Source organism: Stigmatopora argus, chromosome 10, assembly GCF_051989625.1.
Source record: "Stigmatopora argus isolate UIUO_Sarg chromosome 10, RoL_Sarg_1.0, whole genome shotgun sequence".
Classification (NCBI taxonomy): Eukaryota; Metazoa; Chordata; class Actinopteri; order Syngnathiformes; family Syngnathidae; genus Stigmatopora; species Stigmatopora argus.
The window spans coordinates 1,460,925-1,482,287 of record NC_135396.1 but is presented as its reverse complement, the minus strand read 5'-3'; the positions used below and the strand labels follow the sequence as shown (position 1 = coordinate 1,482,287).

Here is a 21,363-nt window from a genome sequence, read left to right as displayed (position 1 = left end):
TCACACCTGCCATAAGCAGGTGCATATCTACTACACAAATGATTTAGTAATGATAAAATGTAATGATTAATATCTATGAATGTGCGGCCCGGCGGATGAGTGGTTCGCGCGTCGGCCTCACAGCTAAAACAATTTTAAAAAAAAATTAAAAAAATGGGATTTTATTTTGTGCGCTCCATATGATTTGCTGTGCGCAGAGAAGACGAGAGTAGTGCGCAATTGCGCACGCGCACAGTTTAGAGGGAACATTGCCTGGTAGGCTGATTGGACACTCTAAATTGCCCCTAGCTACGAGTGATTGGTTGTTTGTCGTCTTGTGCACTGCGATTGGTTGGCCACAGATTAAGGGTGTCCCCCACCTCTGGCCCGGAGTCAGCTGGGATAGGCTCCAGCACCCCCCGCGACCATAATGAGGATAAAGCGGTTCTGAAAATGAGACGACATGAGATGTAGCTTCTAACAAGACACTTGCTATTGAAAAGTACGTGAACAAAAATAATACTAAAAATAATATTGACCTCAGCTGGGATTGGCTACAGCACCCCTGCGACCCAATGAGGATAAAGCGGTTCAGAAACTGAGATGAGTTGAGATGTGGCGTTTAACAAGTCACTTGCAATTGAAAAGTAGTTGAACAAAAATAATATTGACTCAAAAATGATTGTTAGCTGATCGGAGGAACGTTTTAGGACGTCTTTATTCACATATTTACAAAATACACAATTTGTACAAAATCATCTGCGATGGCAACATACTTTAGTCCTTGAAATCAACTATTTCTATTTATCATTTTAAACCTTTAGCGCAACTGCGACAACATTTCACCCACATTGACAATTGGTTAGGATGTATTTTTTAATATTAATTCATGAGACTTTAGGTTTCCATTCACACATATACATATACGTATTAAAATCCATTTTTTTGACATAAAGTGCTTGTTTCAAATAAAAAGAATGCCTTCCCCTGTTCCAGTGCAGTATGGCATTTACAAAAAAGGCTTTTTCCGTCGTTTCCTTTGCTTATGTCCTTCAAATTTGAAATGAGAAAATACCCAACATAAGCAATTCATGTCACAACTCAAAAGACCCAATTTTTTAATGCTAATTGCTGTGCTTTGCCACGAAAAAAAATGTCTTCCCATCCTAGTAACGTCACAAATTCAATTTCCCTTATGACAAACAACACCCTAAAACAGGGATGGGCAAACCGACCACTGTGGGTGGGTGCTGAATTTAGTTCCAATCCGATCCAGCACAGAAACTTGAAGCATCGTGGTTGGGCTGAAACAAGAAGCACCTGACTGAAATCCACTGATTGCACTCGTAGGACACCAAATTGGCGAAAAGAAGTCGTCTTTATGTGTCGGCGTGAAAACCAGCACCCACCGCGGCCCTTTTGTAAAATAGTTTGCCCACCCCTGCCCTAAAACATGTTACGTTTTTGCATATTTTTGTAGTCCATTTCCAGCCATCTGCAAAACATCTTTGCTGTTGTCATCACTGGTTTTTCTGTGGGGTCAAATTAGGAATGAAAGGTCAAAAAGTCTGCTTTTGGCACCAAGGGTAAAATGCTTTTTTTAAATTATTTTTTGAGACCTCCATGACGCTGTGAATCCAGTTGAGCATCTCTTCAACGTTAGAGTAGACACCGGGACGCCTCTCCCTGGCGCAGCCCACGCCCCAGCTCACCACACCCACCAGGTACCATTTGGAGGACTTGAAGTGCACTAATGGCCCGCCGCTGTCTCCCTGGTGGAGGGCATTAACAGTGTTGGTTTCGAATAACCTCTTCTGCATGCTATATACAAGCTTTGGCGAACACAATGCCAACAATGAATGCCACTCTGCTTCTTTTTTGTATTTAACGTGGCTCTTTGCCTCGTTTCACTTTTTTTTTTTTAAACACCCAAATTCAACAGGCCCCATTAAAAACCTACTTATTTATGTGACCACCTATTTATGTTGACTACTTATGTGGACTACTTATGTTGTTGACTAATTTATGTTGTTGACTACTTATGTGGACTACTTATTTATGTTTTTGACTACTTATTTATGTTTTTGACTTCTTATTATGTGCACTTCTTATGTTGTTCACTAATGTGGACTACTTATTTATGTTTTTGACTACTTATTTATGTTTTTGACTACTTATTTATGTTTTTGACTACTTATTATGTGCACTACTTATGTTGTTCACTAATGTGGACTACTTATGTTTTTGACTACTTATTTATGTTTTTGACTACTTATTTATGTTTTTGACTACTTATTATGTGCACTACTTATGTTGTTCAATAATGTGGACTACTTATTAATGTTTTTGACTACTTATGTGAATTACTTATGTTGTTGACTACCCATTATGCTAACAACTTCTTTATGTTGTTGACTACTTATTTCATTATTTATTGATGACTAATTTCTTTGTTTTTGTTATTTGTGCACTTTCTGGTTTGAGTTTGATTTATTTAATAAAGGGATGGTACATATTAATGAAAATATATATGTAAGATTATAGCTGAAGGCTGATGTCCATTATTTAGTCCCTTGTGCAGGTTGAAGATGAATGATGAAACACACACACACACACACACACACACACACACACACACACACACACACACACACACACACACACAAGTAACACAGTTCTAGGCAGCGTTAAATTTCATTATACTTCTTGGAAATGACAATAAAGCATTCAATTCAATTGAAATGATCTAAAATTTTATGTTTTGTGAGGGTAATAAAGTATGATGGTGAAAAATATGGTTTTAATTGTGTGTGTTTTAGCAGGTCACTGACTTTTTCCTTTTTGTGTCTAACTTGTTCGTCACCCCTGCTGCGCTCACCTGACATGCGTCGACTCTCCCCTCCAGAAAACCCGCGCAGATCATCCTCTGGGTGATGGCTCTGCCGTACACGGCCGGGCTGCTGCACTTGCTTCTCTCGATGAGAGGGACGTTGGCTTTCTGCAGGGATGGAGAGATGTTTCCTAAAGGCGATACGGGGGTTAAACATCTCGAGATAGGAGCACAGCCTGCTAAAATTGGGCGGTTTGTTCACCATTTTCCTCCAGGTAGCCCCAACCGGTCACCACCATTGAGGCCGAAGGAGGCAGGCCCAGGTCTTTCGGTGGTAAACAAACAGGCATCCGGCTCTCTGAAACATTCCAGAAAAATGGGTTACATTTTTCATTAACAAAGACTACAAAGTTACATTTTGGACTACAAGGGCCTGATGTCTACTATTATGTGTCATTTATCTCAAAAACTACATCATGTAAAAAGAGAATTCTTTGTTTTTACACTCATCAGGTCTCAAAAATAAAATAAAAATGCATGTCTTGCAAGAGTCTGGCTCTTAGGAATGAAGATCAAATATTTACCACTAGAGGGCACCTACACACAGTATCTTCAGTAATAGTTGTATTAATTAGTAAGTTCATTTTTTAGTTTTTTAGTTCGTTTTCTAGTTCAGGGGTGGGCAAAGTGATCCTCAAGGGCCTCTTTGGGTGCAGGTTTTTGTTCCAACTGATCCAGCACAGACATTTTAACCAATGAAATGAGTGGAGAAAACAAGAAGCACCAGATTTCAATCCACTGATTGCACTTCCAACATACCACATTTGTGGAAAGTGTTCCTCTTTAGAATGTGGAATTAAAGCCTGCACCTACTTCAGAAGGTCCTTTGTGGAATAGTTTGCACACCCTTGAGCTACTTTGTGCTGTGGAAGTCAACTTGTTGTGAAGGATGAGGCCTTTTTGCTTTGTTTTTTTTTGTACTGACCTCCCATTTTAATCGGACTGGTGAGTCTCATGAGCGCCACATCATAATCGTTGAGTCCCGGATCGTAGTTCGCGTTCAGGATAATCCTGTCCACCGAGGACCCCCCGAGCGTGCCCATGTGGGTCCGACCTGAGACCACTTTCCAGCGACTCAGTTCCCTTTTGGTGCTGCGAAGACCACCGGAAGAAGAGAGAGCGAGGATAATGTGAGTGAGTCAGACATGTCAAAATGACGTTGAACGTACTGACCTGCTGAAGCAGTGGGCCGCCGTGACCACCCAACGCGCCGACACCAGGGAGCCCCCACAGGTGTGCTGACCGCCCTGCTGCAGGCTCACCTGCCATGGCCAGTCTTCTATGAACGCTGCCGTACCTCCAACAATTCGGGTCTCGGGTTCCCTCTGACCACAGTCTGATTTAAAACAGAGAAAATCTCAACGTGACCCATCTTGACCCTTCAGGCCAGGAGGGGGCCCGTTGTCGCGGTCCGGGCGACCAAAAGACCGGCGACCAAAAGACCGGCGACCAAATGACCGCACACGGTTAATAAGGAACCCTAAAATGCCCCGAAACCAAGGGGAAGTCACCTGAAAATGCCCCCAAAACCGGCAGGAACCGTCAAACAAACAAGAAGCATTCTGGAAAGTCCCTCAAAATGTACTGGGAGTGTACCCTGAAAATGGAAGTGTGAAGTGGAAAAAATGCTGCAAAATGAACGCTTTGCCAGCTATTGACAACAATAGATGTCCAACTCATCCCTGGTCGTGGATGTTCATCTTTCAGTGCCATTGACGTCTAACAGCAAGTAAGTGATGTTTTTGGTCCAAAAATAAAATGTCAAAGCGCACTTGAGATCTATATTTAGCGTTAATGTGACCCGAGAACCAAATTGTGTTGACACCGTGTTCTTTGTAGGACACTCATTCATCAATGTTTTTTTGCTAAAAATAGTACAAACCTGAACAAGATAAAGAGACAACAGATCCAGATGTGCACGAGCTCCTGTAGGAGGGAGAAAAAAATGCATAGAAATGATTAAAAAGGAGAGTTGACGCAACATTATGGTTCAGTCAAAAAGGGAAAAACATGTTATATGAATAGGCTGGTATTTAAAAGAAACCAAAGATGATAGGCCTTGAGAAGAAAAGGAAGTAAAACTGAAAATGGCCACTTTTGAGAATACAAACTCATTTGCATGACAGAAGTGGGGAATTGGCTGACATGAAAACAAATAAGATTTGAGAATAAATAGAAAATATCGTTTCGAGGTTCAATAATGACGTGTTTTTCATGAGTTTTAGAAAGCAATGTTCAAGAGCTTCCTCTTCTTGGTTGTCATTTAACATTTTTGACTGACATTTTTACGCAAAACGCACTTGAAATTCTTTATCTTAGACCACCTGTGTCAAAGTGGAGGCCCGGGGGCCAAATCTGGCCCGCCGCATCATTTTGTGTGGCCCGGGAAAGTAAATCATGAGTGCCGACTCTGTTTTAGGATCAAATTAAAATGAAGAGTATAGATGTATATTAAATTTCCTGATTTTCCCCCTTTTAAATCAATAATCGTAATTTTTTAATAAAAAAAATTCTGTGTTTTTAGTTCAAAAATCATTTTGTAAAATCAAAAAATATATAAAATAAACATTGTTTTAGATCTATTAAAACTGAATATTCAGGGCTTTTAATCCAGTTCTTTTAATCCATATATAAAAAAAAATCTAAATATTATATCTAAAATGGTCCGGCCCACGTGAAATCAAGTCGACGTTAAAGCGGCCTGCGAACCAACCCAAGTCTGACACCCCAGGTCTATATAGAAAAATATAGAATAAACCTCCCCATCTAAAGACAAGTGTGATTGATACTCACCGGTCAACTATGGCTTGGTAAAGCGGCGTGCTCGCCGACCCCGACCTGAGCGCACCGAACGGTCCGCGTCTCAGATTGGACGCTAACTTGTTCACCTTGACGTCAGTGCTCCGAGGTTGACTGTCAATGGAGATAGGGCGCCGCGTAAGAGATCCGATATCCGTTCACTTTAACGTACTTTTGTCTGGAAACCGACTGCGTGTATCCCAGTTGCGAGCACGCTGCCAGAGTATGTCGCTCGGTCCAGCCTTCGCCACACACGCTCCTCCATCCTGAGCTGGGATTGTACACCTGCAAGACGCTCTGCTGGGTCACCAGGCGCACTGCGGAAAAGGATCGGAAATGGTTTTTCAAGAGAAATCTTGTGACGGGTGGCGGTTTCCTCGGCTCTACCTGGGAAGGTGGTGTTGACCTTGAAGCTTGACAAACACGTCAGCTCGTCTTCCCCTCCTTTGCAGTCCTCCGTCCCATCGCAAGCTTGTTCCAAGGGGATGAACTTGAAGGATTTGGTGCAGAAAAAGTACTTGCTGTCGATCAGTTGCTTTACTGGAAAGGAGAAGAGATTTGCATAGAAAAGACAATATCGGAAGGATTACTTGATGTGGTTCGCAGCAGTTTTTTCCACAAAGCCAGGGGTGGGTCCAAGTCTGGTCCTTGAGAGCCCCTATCCGGTTTGTTTTCCATCCCTCCCTCCACCAACACAACTAAATCTAAAAAATCTGGATTGGTATTAAGCTTCTGGACAGATTGCTGATGATCTGATCGCTTGATTTAGGTGTGGTAGAGGAGTGAGATATGGAAAATAGACTGGATAGGTAGGGGGCTTTTGGCCACCCCTGCACTAAGCCATTTTATTTCGTTCAGCATAGTGTGCTAACGGGAAATGAATCTGGTATGGGTCCAATCGGATAATCATGCTAATCCAACCTGCCAAGCACAAGTAAACTTTTTTCCAATGATGGCCACTCTCTGCCATCATAAAAGACCTAAAGATGGATCTGGCACTAAAACCCAGTAGCCAACGACGATGACCGCAATCTGGAGGGCTGTCAAGATGGCAACAAACTGTCCTCTTCCCATAAACTGGAAACCTTCCTTGTATCAGTAAGACCGTTTACAGAAGGACGAATAAATCTCCGCTCTATTTTTGAACCTACGATGGGACAATTTTACAGTATGGAATAGGCTAGTGGTAATGGAACAGGATCTTGCATAGAATCATACGGGTGTGGCCAATTTTTCCAAGTCAAAGCAGCTTTTTGACTCACTGAAGTACGCGGCGGTGACCAGGATTCCCAGCAACACCACCACCGTCGCTACAGTCAACAAGACTTTTTTGGTCTTAGACGACTTCTCCTTCTGAGCCTTTGGAGCCGTCATGAGCCTTCTGCGGCGACCTGGCTGTGGAACTAATAGAAATAAGACGAGAGATCAATAATTAGCCAAATATTCCTCCATTTTAAGCATTGGCAAACATCACCTTACCTCCGAGCGGGGCGTTCAACGGTCTCGTGCTGTCTTCAGCTGTCGAAGCGCTCTGACAATGAAATGACGGTAATTTTAGATTAAAAAAAATTTAGTGTACGTATGTGGTTTTTTGAGTTAGAATTGGGTTCATTAACCATTGACAGTTAAAGAAACTCCAATTTTTGTTGGGATTATTTCATGATTGAGAATGACAGTTTGCCTCAATTGGGAGCAAGAACCTGACTGTCCTTGATCTAAACCCTATCAAACATCTTAAGGATGTGACACAATGGATATTTTGTAAACCAGGTCTGACATCAGTGAACTCTGACATTACAAACAAACGCTAATCCAAATGTTACATTATCATTATTATCATATTATCATATTATAATTATTATCATTTATCATTATTATCATTATTGTCATTATTGTCATTATTATCATTATTATCATTTTATTATTTTTTTTTATAATCATCCAAATATTTTATGATCATTATTATTATTTTATATTTTTATTATTTTTTTATAGTCATCCAAATATTTTATGATCATTATTCATTGATCCAGATCATTATATTGGATCATTATTATTATTTTATATTTGTATTTTTCATTTTATTTACTTATTTTATTTATTTTATTTTGTTGTTGTTGTTGTTGTTGTTGTTGTTATTGTTATTACTATTGTTATTATATTTTATTATTATTGTTATTATTATTGCTATTATTATTATTGTTGTTGTTGTTGTTATTATTATTCCATATTCATATTTTAATCCATTTAATTTTGTTACTTTTTAAATATGGTTTCATGGAAGTCAAGTATTTTAGTGTTTCCCATTTATTTGTACCTCACAAACATTGAAATAAAATATATTCATTGCTTTTTATGAGCGTAAAAGTCCATTGAAAGATCTTTGTCATATCCACGTGCCAGATTGCCGTCATTTCAATGACTACTGGCCATTTCCGTAATCTAGTCCACGAAATGCAAAAGGGGAGGGATGGGTCGTTTTTGCGGTAGCGTCAACAAGAAAGTAAGTAAGCGAAACCTCTTTTGGATTTGCAACTGGTATCACGGAGATGCAACAAGCCTCTGGCAAGATATCACGTGTTCTATAGTTGCATAATTTTGGGTAATACTGTGGAATACAGGATTCGTTCTAAATTGCTTTGTCATCCACACGGCTTAATTTTTTTCGTACCGGCATGAGCAGAAGTCTTTTAGAGAAATATCCATACTTCTCTATTTATTCAGCACGATTATTTCAATAATTTGGTATCATTTCTCCTTGCTGATTATGGCAATCACCTTTCCTTTGCCCATTTTTTTTGGTGGTTTTAAAGTACAATTTGCTGCTCCTGATTGATTACCCATTTAGCATATCACAAAATAAATGTCCTTTTGTGAGTTTTAATTTCCCATTATAGAGGCATATGGCAGAAAATAAACTTTTTGGAGAAAAACTGCCTTAACATATCCAAGCTTTCACCTGGCAAGCTCCGCCCATTAACAGTAAATGTGGATTTTTAGCCAATATATATTCTTTAAATGAATGGACATCACAACAAAGTAACCTGGATAGATTTTCCAGGTTTGACAACAATTAACTATGTAATCGATGATGTAATTCTGCTCTATTCTTTTGAATCTGGCCTGAAAATGCATTTTTATTTTAAATATATTGCATTCAATGAACATATTTCATTTGTCATCAGAGCCAGCAAAGTATTTGATATTAGTGATCCTAGAATGGTGACCTGTTTGTGAATATAGATGTCATCAATTTGACTTAAAAATTAGAGTTAAAAGAATAGGAATGAGGTTTTCAGGCCTTCTGATTGGATCTCATTTCATCCAAACACTTTCAAAAACGATTAACTGAAGAAAACGTCTTTCCTAACAGCATAGAGATGATTCTTATGCTAAAGCATAACTCGCCATAAGCCAAATGATTGTTTAGCAAGTACGCCGTATCGTATACTGCTGTTCTAAACCAGTATTTGCAGTTTTTAGACTTTTGAACACATCCAAACCTTTTGTGTTGGTTAAAAAAACTGCTTGATTAGACAAAACTTCTGGTATTAGTAAAAAAACAACCAAAAACCTCCCTTTTTTAGTCCCATACTCACCCACATGATGCAGTTTGAGTCGACGTTAAGCCCAGACCAGCTCAGAACCTTCCCTGAGGAGACACCTCACAAAACCTGACAGTCCCCCAAACCCCCTCCAAAAAAGCTACGTCCTCTCCCTCTCACCGTCCTGGTTTAGACTCTAGAGAGCTGACTTGATTTGAAGCCCTAGTCCCTGACTCCCTGACTCTGAACCTCCCTCTCCTTGTCTTTGTAAAGCTCTGAAACTGAATCCAAAAGTAAGGCCGTCCGACTCGGGGGGGCCCCTCGGCGACCCGTTGTCAAATGGCGGGCGGCGTTGGATTGCAAAAGGCCGGCGATTCCGAAAGACCTGCCTGCACCCGAGCAAACTAAACAAAAACTATTGTGGGTAACCTGACACTCTCAATTCCTACCTGTACACCTTTTGACAGAAGCCCCTCCCACGCATCCACCTCCTCCAAAGCTTTGGTTCCCTCCCATTAAACAGAACAAATTGCTTTCTTTTTGACTTTGTCCTCTTTCACGTCTCATCTTTCCCTCCAGCATCCATTTCTACAATAATATCAATAACATACGCAATATTGATCCCTATTGGCCAGATATTTGACCCGCGTTTTGTAGAAAAAAAAGTTAAAAGGGACGTTACGTTGTAAAGTCCTTGAGAAAAAAACAGGTCAAACCTGACTACCGCAAATTAAGAACTCTCATCTAGCAAAAAAAAATAGAATGATTGCAAACATCATTACGATGTTTTTTTGCCTTATAATAATGCACAAATCATAAATTGAAAGCCGATTAATTGACACGAATGATGCCATAAAATGATTTTCATATCAACGGAATGCTATTAAATGACGTTTTACAACCTGAAATAAAAAAAATGACGTGACTTTAAGTGTGTCAAGTTTGTTGACCTCAAGTGGACCTTTGCCTTTTGATTAAAAAAAATACCTTAAGTCAAATCAAAACACATTTTTTTAGGTCGGCTTTGTGCAAATAATGCTTGAAAGTGGCACCATAGCTATAAAATAAATTAAAACCATACTTATTTGACTGGTGGAAACATGGAGGCTAAGAAAAAACTACAAACAAACAAAAAATACTGATTTTTTTTTTAAAAAAACTTGCTAATTTTGAGACCAATAAAAGAAAAAGAAAAAACATGCTTAACCAAATTGAGTGGCAGCTTAAGCAATAAATAAATAAATGCATTATTATACTGTTTTAAAATGTTGTGTGTATAATTGTAGTGTGTCAAATAATTTCAAAGAAAAATCTGCACTATCATTATGATTCTTTTTTTGTAAATGACAAACTTTAAACAAAAAGTCGATGCAAAAGCACTTTGCAGAATGACCTAACTAATATTTAATGAACTCTCTTCTGTTTGGACTAAGAATATTTCAATTATTTTGTATATGAAATCAATGTAGTAATTGAAGTTTCTACTTTTCATTTAAAAATAATGTAAATTATATATATGTTTTAATCATATATATGTCCTACACAACTGAAAACCAGCACTGGCATTGATTTATTAAAAGTGACATCATTGGTGTTATCAAACCATGCATTCATAAAGTCATGTATTACTTCATTTCTAATAACCAGTAAAATACGTCATCTAATTACATCTCACGTGACGATGAGTTTGATTTATGGAATAAAGGGACAATACATATTCATGAACATATACATGTATAAATACAATTTCCATCTTTGGTCTCTTGGGCAGTTTGATGTTAAAAACACAAAATATACCTTTTTTTCTAGCTTCTTACCTGTAATGGTGCTAAAAGTGGGCTCCTCCTTTTCCAAGCAGAATCCAAAACTGGAATCTGTGAGTTAAAGTATTGGCAGCTCCTTTTGTAGAGCTTCTCATCCCACTTATTTACTTTCCCGCTAGCACATCGGTTGCCCATAAAAACTCAAACAAAGGCTTATTAAACTTCTCCATGCCCGGACATGCTTTTGTGTAATTGCATGGTTGTCCTTTCAGCCGCAAAAGGAAGTGCAGCTTAGTTAAAATTCAACTGTGGTTAATGATTAAACGCTTAGCTGACCTAATGTGAAGTGAAAAGAATGAATGTTGTACCTTCCTTGTTGACGTGTCGTCAGCAAAAGTGCATCATGGAGTTGCCCTAAAAAAAGTAGCTCATGTCTGAGTTATCATTTTTTTATTATCAATATTTGTTTATTACACTCCTACTCACAAATTCAGAGGCCAGTTGCAACCCGTATATAACATTGACAAAATTGTTCTCCTCCCATTGGACAATTGTAGTAGCCTACATGGATTTTGTGATGGGAAATAAGGAATTTAATTATTTTTATATGAAATGAATGTAGTAATTGAAGTTTCTACTGGGAGGGGTCAATTATTTATATAGGATTGAATTAAAAAATAATGTAAATTATATTTATGTTAAACACATAATTTACATATTATGTTTTAGCATATATATATATATGTCATATGTATGTAGTAATTGAAGTCTCTACTTGGAGGTCAATTATTTAAACAGGATTGAATTAATTTTTTTTTTTTTTTTTAAAGTTGGGAAAAAAAACAATTGTACTAAAAGTACAGGTAATTTTCTATTTTTTTTATTTTATAAATTTCTTGTGACCTCACTTTTTGACGGCAATAGACGTCCAATCCATTTGACTCTTTTACCAAATACCACAACACACACTCTGCCAACGTTTGAGTATATTTTCAATGTAGCGATAGGCTCCAGCACCCCCGTGACTCTTGTAGACAATAAGCTGTACCGAATATGAATGAATGACATTGTCTCTACTTTTGAAGCTACAATTTGTTGGTTGGTCAAAAACTAATCAGGACACATTTAGTATTTTGCTGTTTTCTGCTACCATCGTTTTTTTTCTAGATGTTTGTCATTAAGCGTTTTGCTATCTCTTGATGGAATCTGCTATCCGCTGTGAAATGGAAAGTATACTTCCGCACTCATCATAAAACACTCATACTCTATGACATCATCACATAAGATATCGTAGTTTCCATAAAAATGACTATAATTCATGAATAAAAACACAAACTCTGAGAATGCTAAAGTGGTTATGGCCCCAATATCACTCTAAATTATTATTCTTTTTTAATTTTCAAAAATTCATTCCATTTCACGAAATTCCAATCCAGAGTTAAGTATATATTATAGATTAGATTAGATTAGGTAACTTTATTCATCCCGTATTCGCAAAATTCTATTGTCACAGTATGGAGGTGAGAATACAGACACAGGAAAAGACATTTTAGACATAGATAAATAGGTAATCAATAAGTTAACAAATAAATAAATATATATATATATATATATAAATATATATATATATATATATATATATATATATATATATAAATATATAAACATATAAACATATAAATATACAAATATACAAATATACAAATATACAAATATACAAATATATAAATACATTGATAAATAAATATATAAATAAAGTAATAAATAAATATATACATACATTAATAAATAAATATATAAATTAATAACTTAATAAATATATAAATTAATAAATAAGTGTGTTGCTGAAATATATTATTGTATATATTATAGTATGTATTGTTCAACTGAGTACTTTCTGAAGTAACCATGAGCCAATATGAAGCCAAAATGAATGGCCTACATCTGTTAAAAACAAAAAAAGGTAACAAAATGTCAGTATGAGTAAAAGTAGAGTTATCCTGTTGAGTTTCTAGTCATGGAAGGGCTCTTAATGAGTGAAACAATTGTTTTGACTGGACACAGTATCAAAGTACTTGTCCACTGATGTTGTAATATTAAAAAAAACAACAACTTTGAGTTACAAGGAGCGCGATCCACTTCCGACCTGATCTTAAGAAAAGCAAATGACAACAACAAAGCAAGGTAGACCGGTTTCAAAGAATGCTTGCTATGGGGAACAAAACTACGCAGATGAAAGATGGAGAAAGAAAACGCAGCAGCGAATATTGAATGTGATCTTTAAAAATAATCGATTACTTCGTGATTGGACTCTGCTCGTTTCAAGGGACGACAGAAGACTTCCGAGTTCGTTCACGATGGGCAATAATGGTAAGAACTACTTTGGATTTTCTTTTTTGTCATGTCATGGCTATGACATACTCAAGTGTGTGTCACTGTATATCACAACACTTGCAGGTGCTTAATTAGATGTATTTGGACTAGTCATGCATGTGTAAGGTGATTCCAGTGCTTAATGTCTATTATAACTTGAACATATTTGTGGAAAGCATCCAGACAAGGAGATTAAGGAGTTATTTTTGATCAACAGTGTCAGAGAGGTGATTGGATTAAATAAATGTGCGCTACATTGCAAGTCACGCGGTTACAGATAACTCGACAACAATTATACTGAAGATTGCGAACACGAATAATTTTTACCTTTTTTTTTTTTACAAGAGAGAATCTGTGCTTACATTTGTTCATTCCCGTGCATATTTAATCATAGAATTCCTAAAGGACTAGCCGGAACTCAAATGTTAGTTATACATAACTAGTATTAAAACCTGTTGTGTGTATGTTTGTATTCTACTGGATTTTCTATCATAGAGTGAATGAGATTTGCCCAAATATCTCAAAATTGAAACAAACAATACAAAAGCTCCATTTGTCCAAAGTGGCTTTTGTTTTGCCGGATGACTAATTTGGACAGCGCCCTGTATTTATGGCAATTCCTGCAAATAAAGGCCTCTTTTCTTCAAACAGACTGTGGTTGAGTCAATAAACGCCTTTGATAACAATCTAACTTTGCAAAAGAACTGACCTCATTTGTTTTGAAGGTCCCCACTTTAGCGAAAATATGAACATTTTGATAGTCAATCAAAGCGGACAAATCTACGAACAAGTCGTCTCCAGTCAAGTTGAATTGAATTGAATGCTTTTATTGTCATTATACAGCGATAATGACATTTAAAGCTCCACCATGTAGTCCACAAATAAATAAATAAGTAGTCAACATAAACGAGTCGTCAAATTTAGATAAGTAGTCAACATGAATAAGTGGTGACATAAGTCGTCAGGTACAAAAAGTGACTAAAGCAGTTAGACGCTGGACAGGGTAGGTAGGGGGAGTTGATGATCTTTTGGTGCTGTGTTAATCTTGTCTTTTGAGACGGGTTAGATTGACACAGCCCAAAAAGATCATCAATCGCTTAATCTGCTACTTATTTCTTTCCTGTGAATCTGTGCGGTCAGGCAGCCAGGTAAACCCCACGGCCGTGGGAGTGGCGGTGGGTTTTGGCGTCCTGGCCATCCTTTTCACCATCGCCATTGTGCAATTTTGCTACAAGTACAAGTGCAATAAATGCAAAAATTGCTGCAAGAAAAAAGGTGAGTGAAAAGAAAACCCCATGGACTCTTAATAGTTTTTGTTCTAACCTCTTTTTGTCTTGTAGAACGTTCCTTCTCGGACCGAGTGCGCATGTGAGTAATATTGATGGCAAAAAAAGAGTTTGTTTTCCGCAAAAGTTAACAAAATGTTCTCTCCACAGCAAAGTCGGCTTAAAAAAGTCATCTCCTCCTTTCACCATCTTCAAAAAATGACCTTTACTGACTATACTATATAATGTAACATATTTTGGGTTGATTTATGAGGGAGATGATGGGATATTAACGGGGAATTGTCTGTACTTTGTGTGTGATTTCACCAGTTAAAATGCACTACAAATAAATGGCTCCTTTATGAATTTCACGCAAACTGCCACTCTTGATATTTTCGGTGTAGCAAAACGAATTTAGTGACTCATTTATTTTCTTCGAATCTGACTCAGAAACATGCTCCAACCGCGACAGATTAAAAAAAAAAACCACCTGAAAGGTCATTGCTTTTTTGTTTTCAACCACATTAATGCAAAAAAAACAACCTTGAAAGTGCGAAAAGTTATGTACTTAGTAAAAATTGATTGGTTATTCCTTCTCCAATGTGACCTACAATGTGTAAAATGTCACATTTATATGGTTATAGAAAAAGAAACTGAAACTGTGGTGTACCGAGTTTGAAAGTTGGGAGGAGGCTGCACATTTTTTTGCAGTTCTTTCAAAAAAAAATGCATTTCATGCTCACGTTGACTTCTTGAAAGTTGTTTCTTGAAAGAGGAAATGTTTCTTTTTTCATTTTATTATTGTCTATGGGGAAGCTTATGTGCTTGTTCAAGGTCACGTCAAGGAAATAACATTGATTTTCATACAATTTGCATTCAAAACCATATAATAATAAATATTTCAAACAGACAACAGTACAACAACAGAATTAACCCTTTCCTAGCAATCATTTTTCAGTGTAGTACAGTTTTTTCAGCAACTACAATGTTTTTATAGGCAGGGAAATTGCGGCGTTTCTCTCAAAAAGACTTTTTTAGTGATTAACATGATTATTTTTGACATACCATCAGATTATTTGGATCCCTTGTCACAATTTACTTACGAATTATGTATTATAAAGAAACTTGTACTCTGACATGATGTCACAACGCATATCTGACAGTTTCTGCCGCTTATATTATTTGGGGAAAGGCCACGAACCAATCCGTCACCCTCGTCTACGCCACGTAGACTCACTTCCCTTTCAGCAGAGGTGAGAAATTTTATCTCAGTGTTTCACAGTTACTTTTTTTCCCTCCAATCAGCGTGATTTAACAGAATTTTCCATTCTTTCGCTCTCGTATAGCCCGAAAAATGAGTTTTGATCTGAAGCAGCAGCATTTTTTGGGGGGTGTCAGCATCTTGTAAAAAAAAAGTGTTCTCCACGAATCAGTTTATGGATTTTTAGACGTTATTCCAACTCTTGCGTGAGAGACGTCAACAGGGGGAACGCCGCGGTCATTTCTACCCGTGTCCTTCTCGTATCTTGGCCAAAATCCTCTTTGCCTCCACGCCATTGGATAGTTTCACCCTCAGGGACCACGCGTTTGGAGAAATGAGCGGCGCCGGGGCAGATGCACGGTGGGGGTCCCGCCCGATAGCCCGAGACCACTTGGGCCAGAACGGGACTAGAAGGGATCTGGTCCTGGGGAACGTGCAATGCCGGGTTTTGTCGGCGATAGTCTTCGACATCTTTGAACGGAACGCTCGGCTCCGAGAGGACCACGTCTTTTGTCCTGGTTGGGATCGGGTCGTTTTGGGGGTACACGGTTTCCCCCATGCTTCCACACCCGCTGTCCTCTTGTCTCCCCCGAAGACCAGTTTGGGTTTTCTCCACGGCGTTGCACACCACGATAACGCCGCTGTCCTGGCTTGGTCTCCGGTGGTTTTCTTCAGCCAGGTCGAAAGCCAGCTTGATTTGCAGGATTTCTGTAAAGTTTCTCACTTGTGTTCCGTGCCCGGATAGGAACCAACCTTTGTCCGTGACCACTTCCATGGGTCCGTCTCCGACACTGAGCGGATTCCAGTTAAGCATGGGAGATTTCTAAAAATAGAAAAAAATTATGGACATTTTTCACTTGTGGGGGAAATTTAAATTGCAATTTTTTTCAACTTCTGGTGATAGAGTAAAATATTTAAAGACAAAAACAAAAGAAGACGCCGCTTTTAGTGCAGCCATTTTGGCTCTGACTTCAACGTTATTAACGGGGATTTTTTCATTGGGTGTTTGCGTACCAGGGCTACAGGTGTTTTCGCTGGCCGCTTCAGGTAACAAACGAGGCCAATCGCTGAAACGGCAGCCACGGCCATCAAACCCAGAACTGAAAGGGACGACACGGAAAGGACGAACCATTCTGAAAAACAAAAAATGTCTTTAAAATGACCCGTTTTTGAACAGACTCTTTCCATTGGAATGCTTCGTAGCGTAGCTCAATTTAGCATGAGAAATTTGAGCCAACGACGACACTTGTTTTGCTTACCTCGCTCTGGGAGCAACAGGCATTGTTCCGGAGAAAAATCACTCCTGGACAAAGCGCCGTTTCCTTCCACCATGACACTGACACAGTACTTGACCCCCCATTGGAGTGAACTGAAGGTTTTGGACTCTTGATCCAAGTCATCTGTTAGGTACACCACTGTTGTTTCCTGCGAGATTACAAAGACAATGCAGTCCCTGAGGATATTTTTACTTCCCGGATTTAAACAAAAAAATATGCTGAAACTTACTTTGACTGGCGCTTTGTCATTTTTGGCGATTTCCTTCAGGTGAAGGATGTATGTTACCCCGAAAGGAAAGAGCTGTCTGTGGATGGGTTTTTGGTGAACGTGGATGGTGATGGTGCTGGAGGTCGCGTATAATGTGAAAGACGGGGGTTGCAGGTCACCTGGAAACATAAACAAAATGGCCAATCGTTAGGAAATTCAATAGAAGCCGATATACAAACGCAAAAGCAAAGGAGACAAATATGAGGATGGAATGTAACTTTTAACTGAAATGCTCTTAAAAAAATCTATTGTTGATGATTAAGGAAGAAAAGTACATTAAAAAAAAATATATTCTTAATAATGAATTTGACTTGCAGCAGTACAGGGGAAAAAGATTTATAACCCCCACATCAACAAAAAAATTGTAAAAAAACAACAACAATGTTTACAGTTCAAATTGATTTTCTCAACAATCAACCAGTCAATCTAGATTTCGCAGATTTTTTTTCAGTTCAATAATTCATTGGCCTATTGTCTTAGCTTCCACAAAAACAAGAATTTTTGTGTCTTCCCATTAGTCAAAACGTTAAACTTATATTTTGACATAAATGACCTGCTTCAATCCAATGGCAAAAACCCTTTACCAGCAAAGTATAGCAAACTTAAATGAATGAAAACAACCTGATTTGACTTACTTGCATTGGGCAGGAATTTCTTCACCGTCCACTCCGACGTGTCGTTCCCGTCGACCGTCTGAACCCTGACCTTGTAGCCACTTGCGTAGCGGTGTATGTGTCCACTCAGATTGCAGAAGGTCTTTGTGATCCCCGAACAGCTGACAACCACGGCCCACTCACCAGCCAGCCTAAAAGTACAAATCAAACAAGTTAGTGACTCAAATTGACTAGGTCACATTTGTCAAAGTGGCGGCCCCGGGGCCAAATCTGGCCCGCCGCATCATTTTGTGCGGCCCGGGAAAGTAAATGATGAGTGCCGACTTTCTGTTTTAGGATCAAATTAAAATGAAGAGTATAGATGTATATTAAATTTCCTGATTTTCCCCCTCTTAAATCAATAATTGTAATTTTTTAATCCATTTTTTCTGTGTCTTTAGTTCAAAAATCATTTTGTAAAATCTAAAAATATATATATAAAAAAAGCTAAAATAAACATTGTTTTAGATCTATAAAAAACTGAATATTCAGGGCTTTTAATACAGTTCTTTTAATATATTTATTTTAAAAAATCTAAATATTATATCTAAAATGGTCCGGCCCACGTGAAATCAAGTTGACGTTAAAGCGGCCCGCGAACCAACCCGAGTCTGACACCCCTGGACTAGGTTATTCATAATAATATCCTCTGAGTTGGGCAAATGCACCGTAAACACACAACAGTTTCAGTCAGCTCCACTTTAAATTCTTCAGTTCTCTTAAATAGTAACTTGTTTTTGTTGTATTCTAACTTATTTTGAACAAATCAATAATTAAATTAACTTGTGTAAACGTGTTTTGCGAGCCAGATTTGAGTAAACGGACTTATCCGCATCCTCGGTTCACATGACTGGAGCAAACTATTATTAACTTAAACTGTCCAATTTGCTTGCAGTTTACTTCAAGTCACTTTTTTTTGTTTGCTTTTGACATTTTTGAAGCTCAAAACATACTTTGTCATTTGTACATTGTACTGGACGTCAGACGTGGCGTTTTGCGCCGGCTTCCAAAAGACGATCACCTCGCCGTCCAGAATATTCACGCTCAGTCGATCGAGCCGTGGGAGCGAAAATCCTGCCGTCAACGTACAAACAAAAAAGTTACACGGATGAATACATAACTCAAGAACACACAACTTGGAAAACTTTGACGTTTCTGCCACACAAGAAAAAAATGTGCTATTATGAGCTCACAATTCTAAATTAAGCTAATTTGGATAAAGTGAAGCACTCAACTCAGACCTAAAAACAAACTAGCGTATTTTGCGCATTATAAATTGCATTTTTTTCATAGTTTGGCTGGACTTGCAACTTCTATTTGTACCCTGACCGACAACAGCTTGTTACATTATTGTTTTTAGCCAAAATGTATCCCAAAACTGTTACTCTATCACATTAACAAGTGTCTATTTTGTCTGTTGTTCCTTATTTTATTATAATTTACGTAAAATCTTTGTTTTGGTTTCTGATTAATTGCAAAACTTCCCCCCCAAAAATTTAACTAATATTCCACTACCATTTTTTTTCTCCTTTTTTGTGCATTTTAACAAGTGCGACTTATAGTCCGTTCTTACACCTACTGATTTAAATGAACATAATATTATAGACAAAATGTTAGACTTTTGAAGATAAAAAAAAGCATTTTTTTTACCTGTACTGCTGTTTAGGATAAAAAGAAAGACGATGACCAGCGTCTTATTGCTCATTGCTATTCCTGGGACTTGCACAGATGTCATCATTCAGTGTTTTGAAATTTGAATGGCTGTCCTATTTCACCCACCGCCAAAAATAATCGAACCAAAACGACATTTCTGAGAGCGGACTTCTCCGATATGTAGCTGTTGATCAAAAAGATGTTTGAGATGGTTTCTTTTCGAAGAGCTCACTTCAAAAAAAAACTGTTCCCCAGTGCAGAACTTCCCTCCTCTCGCGGCGGTGGTGGTGGTGTGACAAGTTTCCTGTTGTGTGACTGACGCTGGATTACAAGTCTCAACAAGACTCGAACTTCCCTTTTGCCCTTTCAGCAGTTTGTAAAGTACTTTTCCCAAAAAAAATTGCGTGACACGAGATAACGAACCACTTCAGGACTTTCCCAGTTTCATCAGTAGCCAAAAACAACATGAGTCGTGTTTTTCACTTTTGACTTCTAAACGTCAACCCAGTGTGGAAATAACACATTTGACTTAAAACAGATGCTACTATTAACCTTAAAACCCTAAAATGGACTACTATATTAAATTTAAATCCAGGTTAGATGGGTGAGTTATTCAAAGTTTTATTAGAAACATTGTTTATCCTTCAACCAAATTTCATCATAAAAGCTCATCTCATCTAGTTTTCTGAACCGCTTTCTCCTCACTGGGGTCGCAGGGGGTGCTGGAGCCTATCCAAGCTGATTTCAGGCCAGAGGTAGGGGGCACCCTGAATTGGTGGTCAGCCAATCACAGGGCAGAAAGAGACAAACAATCATTTACGCTTACACTCATACCTAGGGGAAATTTAGAGTGTCCAATCAGCCTACCATGCATGTCTTTGGAATGTGGGAGGAAACCGGAGTACCCGCAGAAAACCCACGCAGGCCCGAGGAGAACATGCAAACTCCCCACAGGTGGACCGACCTGGATTTGAACCCCGTTACCCCACTGTGAGACCGACGCGCTAACCACTCAGCCATCCGCCCGCTCTATTATAAAAGCTATATTTATATATTCATCATGTGAGAGTGGATAGCGCGTCGGCCTCACAGTTTTGGGGTCGAGGGTTCAATCCCACGTGTGTGCTCACTGTGTGGAGTTTGCATGGGTTTTCTCCGGGGTACTCTAGTTTCCTCCCACATTACAAAAAGAGGAATGCTAGGCTAGCTGGTTGAAAACTCTAAATTCTAAACTCTAACACTAGCTATGATTGGTTGTTTGTCTCCTCGTGCCCTGCGATTGGCCGGCCACCGATTCAGGGTGCCCGTAGTGGGCTGGAACGGGCTCCAGCACCCCCGCCAGCCTCGTGAAAATAAGCGGTTTTGTAAAATGCATGAATGAATGTATTGATTAGAACCCGTGTGTAATGTTATCAAGACAGCATTTGTATATTGGAAAAGGGAGGCTTCCTTTTTATTTTTTTAGGAAATTGCTTTTTTGGGCTCCCAGCCAATTGCAGGCCTGCAAAAAATGAAACCAGCAAAAATACAATAAACTCTGCTGCCCCCTGAGGGCTTGATTTAATAGCACTTGAGAAAAATAAAGACATTTATGTTAAAGATGGTCCCTTAAAACTATGACATACGTTGCTGATTAA

General features: G+C 38.4%; 2 protein-coding genes and 1 long non-coding RNA gene across 4 annotated transcripts; 1 reads left to right on the top strand and 2 right to left on the bottom strand.

Annotated features, from left to right (window-relative positions):
* Nucleotides 1-679: 679 nt before the first annotated feature.
* Nucleotides 680-11,217, bottom strand: tmprss4a (transmembrane serine protease 4a). 2 transcript variants are annotated; one of them, XM_077612103.1, is made up of 13 exons: nt 11,031-11,217; nt 7,148-7,199; nt 6,931-7,071; nt 6,056-6,208; nt 5,859-5,985; nt 5,663-5,782; nt 4,752-4,795; nt 4,043-4,205; nt 3,795-3,961; nt 3,072-3,167; nt 2,858-3,000; nt 1,599-1,751; nt 680-1,511 (listed from the first exon to the last, which is right to left on the bottom strand). In XM_077612103.1, the coding sequence occupies exons 1-13, from the start codon at nt 11,169-11,171 to the stop codon at nt 1,500-1,502; spliced, it is 1,512 nt and encodes a 503-aa protein (XP_077468229.1). In that variant the 5' UTR covers nt 11,172-11,217; the 3' UTR covers nt 680-1,499. The 2 variants fall into 2 exon arrangements, with proteins under 2 accessions (XP_077468229.1, XP_077468230.1); XM_077612104.1 differs by lacking the exon at nt 11,031-11,217 and adding an exon at nt 9,268-9,639.
* Nucleotides 11,218-13,186: 1,969 nt separating this feature from the next.
* Nucleotides 13,187-14,985, top strand: LOC144083662 (uncharacterized). Its single transcript, XR_013303592.1, has 4 exons — nt 13,187-13,346; nt 14,490-14,624; nt 14,690-14,717; nt 14,786-14,985. It is a non-coding gene; the product is annotated as an uncharacterized LOC144083662 (long non-coding RNA).
* Nucleotides 14,986-15,373: 388 nt separating this feature from the next.
* il10ra (interleukin 10 receptor, alpha) lies at nt 15,374-20,010 on the bottom strand. The gene is made up of 7 exons (XM_077611653.1): nt 19,724-20,010; nt 19,027-19,147; nt 18,056-18,225; nt 17,382-17,539; nt 17,135-17,300; nt 16,890-17,008; nt 15,374-16,698 (listed from the first exon to the last, which is right to left on the bottom strand). Exons 1-7 carry the CDS (start codon nt 19,809-19,811, stop codon nt 16,066-16,068), a joined length of 1,455 nt encoding a protein of 484 aa, XP_077467779.1. The 5' UTR covers nt 19,812-20,010; the 3' UTR covers nt 15,374-16,065.
* Nucleotides 20,011-21,363: the final 1,353 nt, after the last annotated feature.

Bases quoted from the DNA above. Each gene is read 5' to 3' on its own strand.
- tmprss4a (XM_077612103.1), bottom strand. From the start codon at position 11,171: ATGGGCAACCGATGTGCTAGCGGGAAAGTAAATAAGTGGGATGAGAAG. The intron at 4,796-5,662 runs GTGAGTATCAAT...TCCCTCCTACAG, and splicing joins TACCAAGCCATAGTTGACCG to GAGCTCGTGCACATCTGGAT. The intron at 3,168-3,794 runs GTCAGTACAAAA...GGAATGTTTCAG, and splicing joins CAGTCCGATTAAAATGGGAG to AGAGCCGGATGCCTGTTTGT.
- il10ra (XM_077611653.1), bottom strand. From the start codon at position 19,811: ATGATGACATCTGTGCAAGTCCCAGGAATAGCAATGAGCAATAAGACG. The intron at 19,148-19,723 runs GTAAAAAAAATG...CGTTGACGGCAG, and splicing joins TATCCTAAACAGCAGTACAG to GATTTTCGCTCCCACGGCTC. The intron at 17,540-18,055 runs GTAAGTCAAATC...TTATGTTTCCAG, and splicing joins GAAATTCCTGCCCAATGCAA to GTGACCTGCAACCCCCGTCT.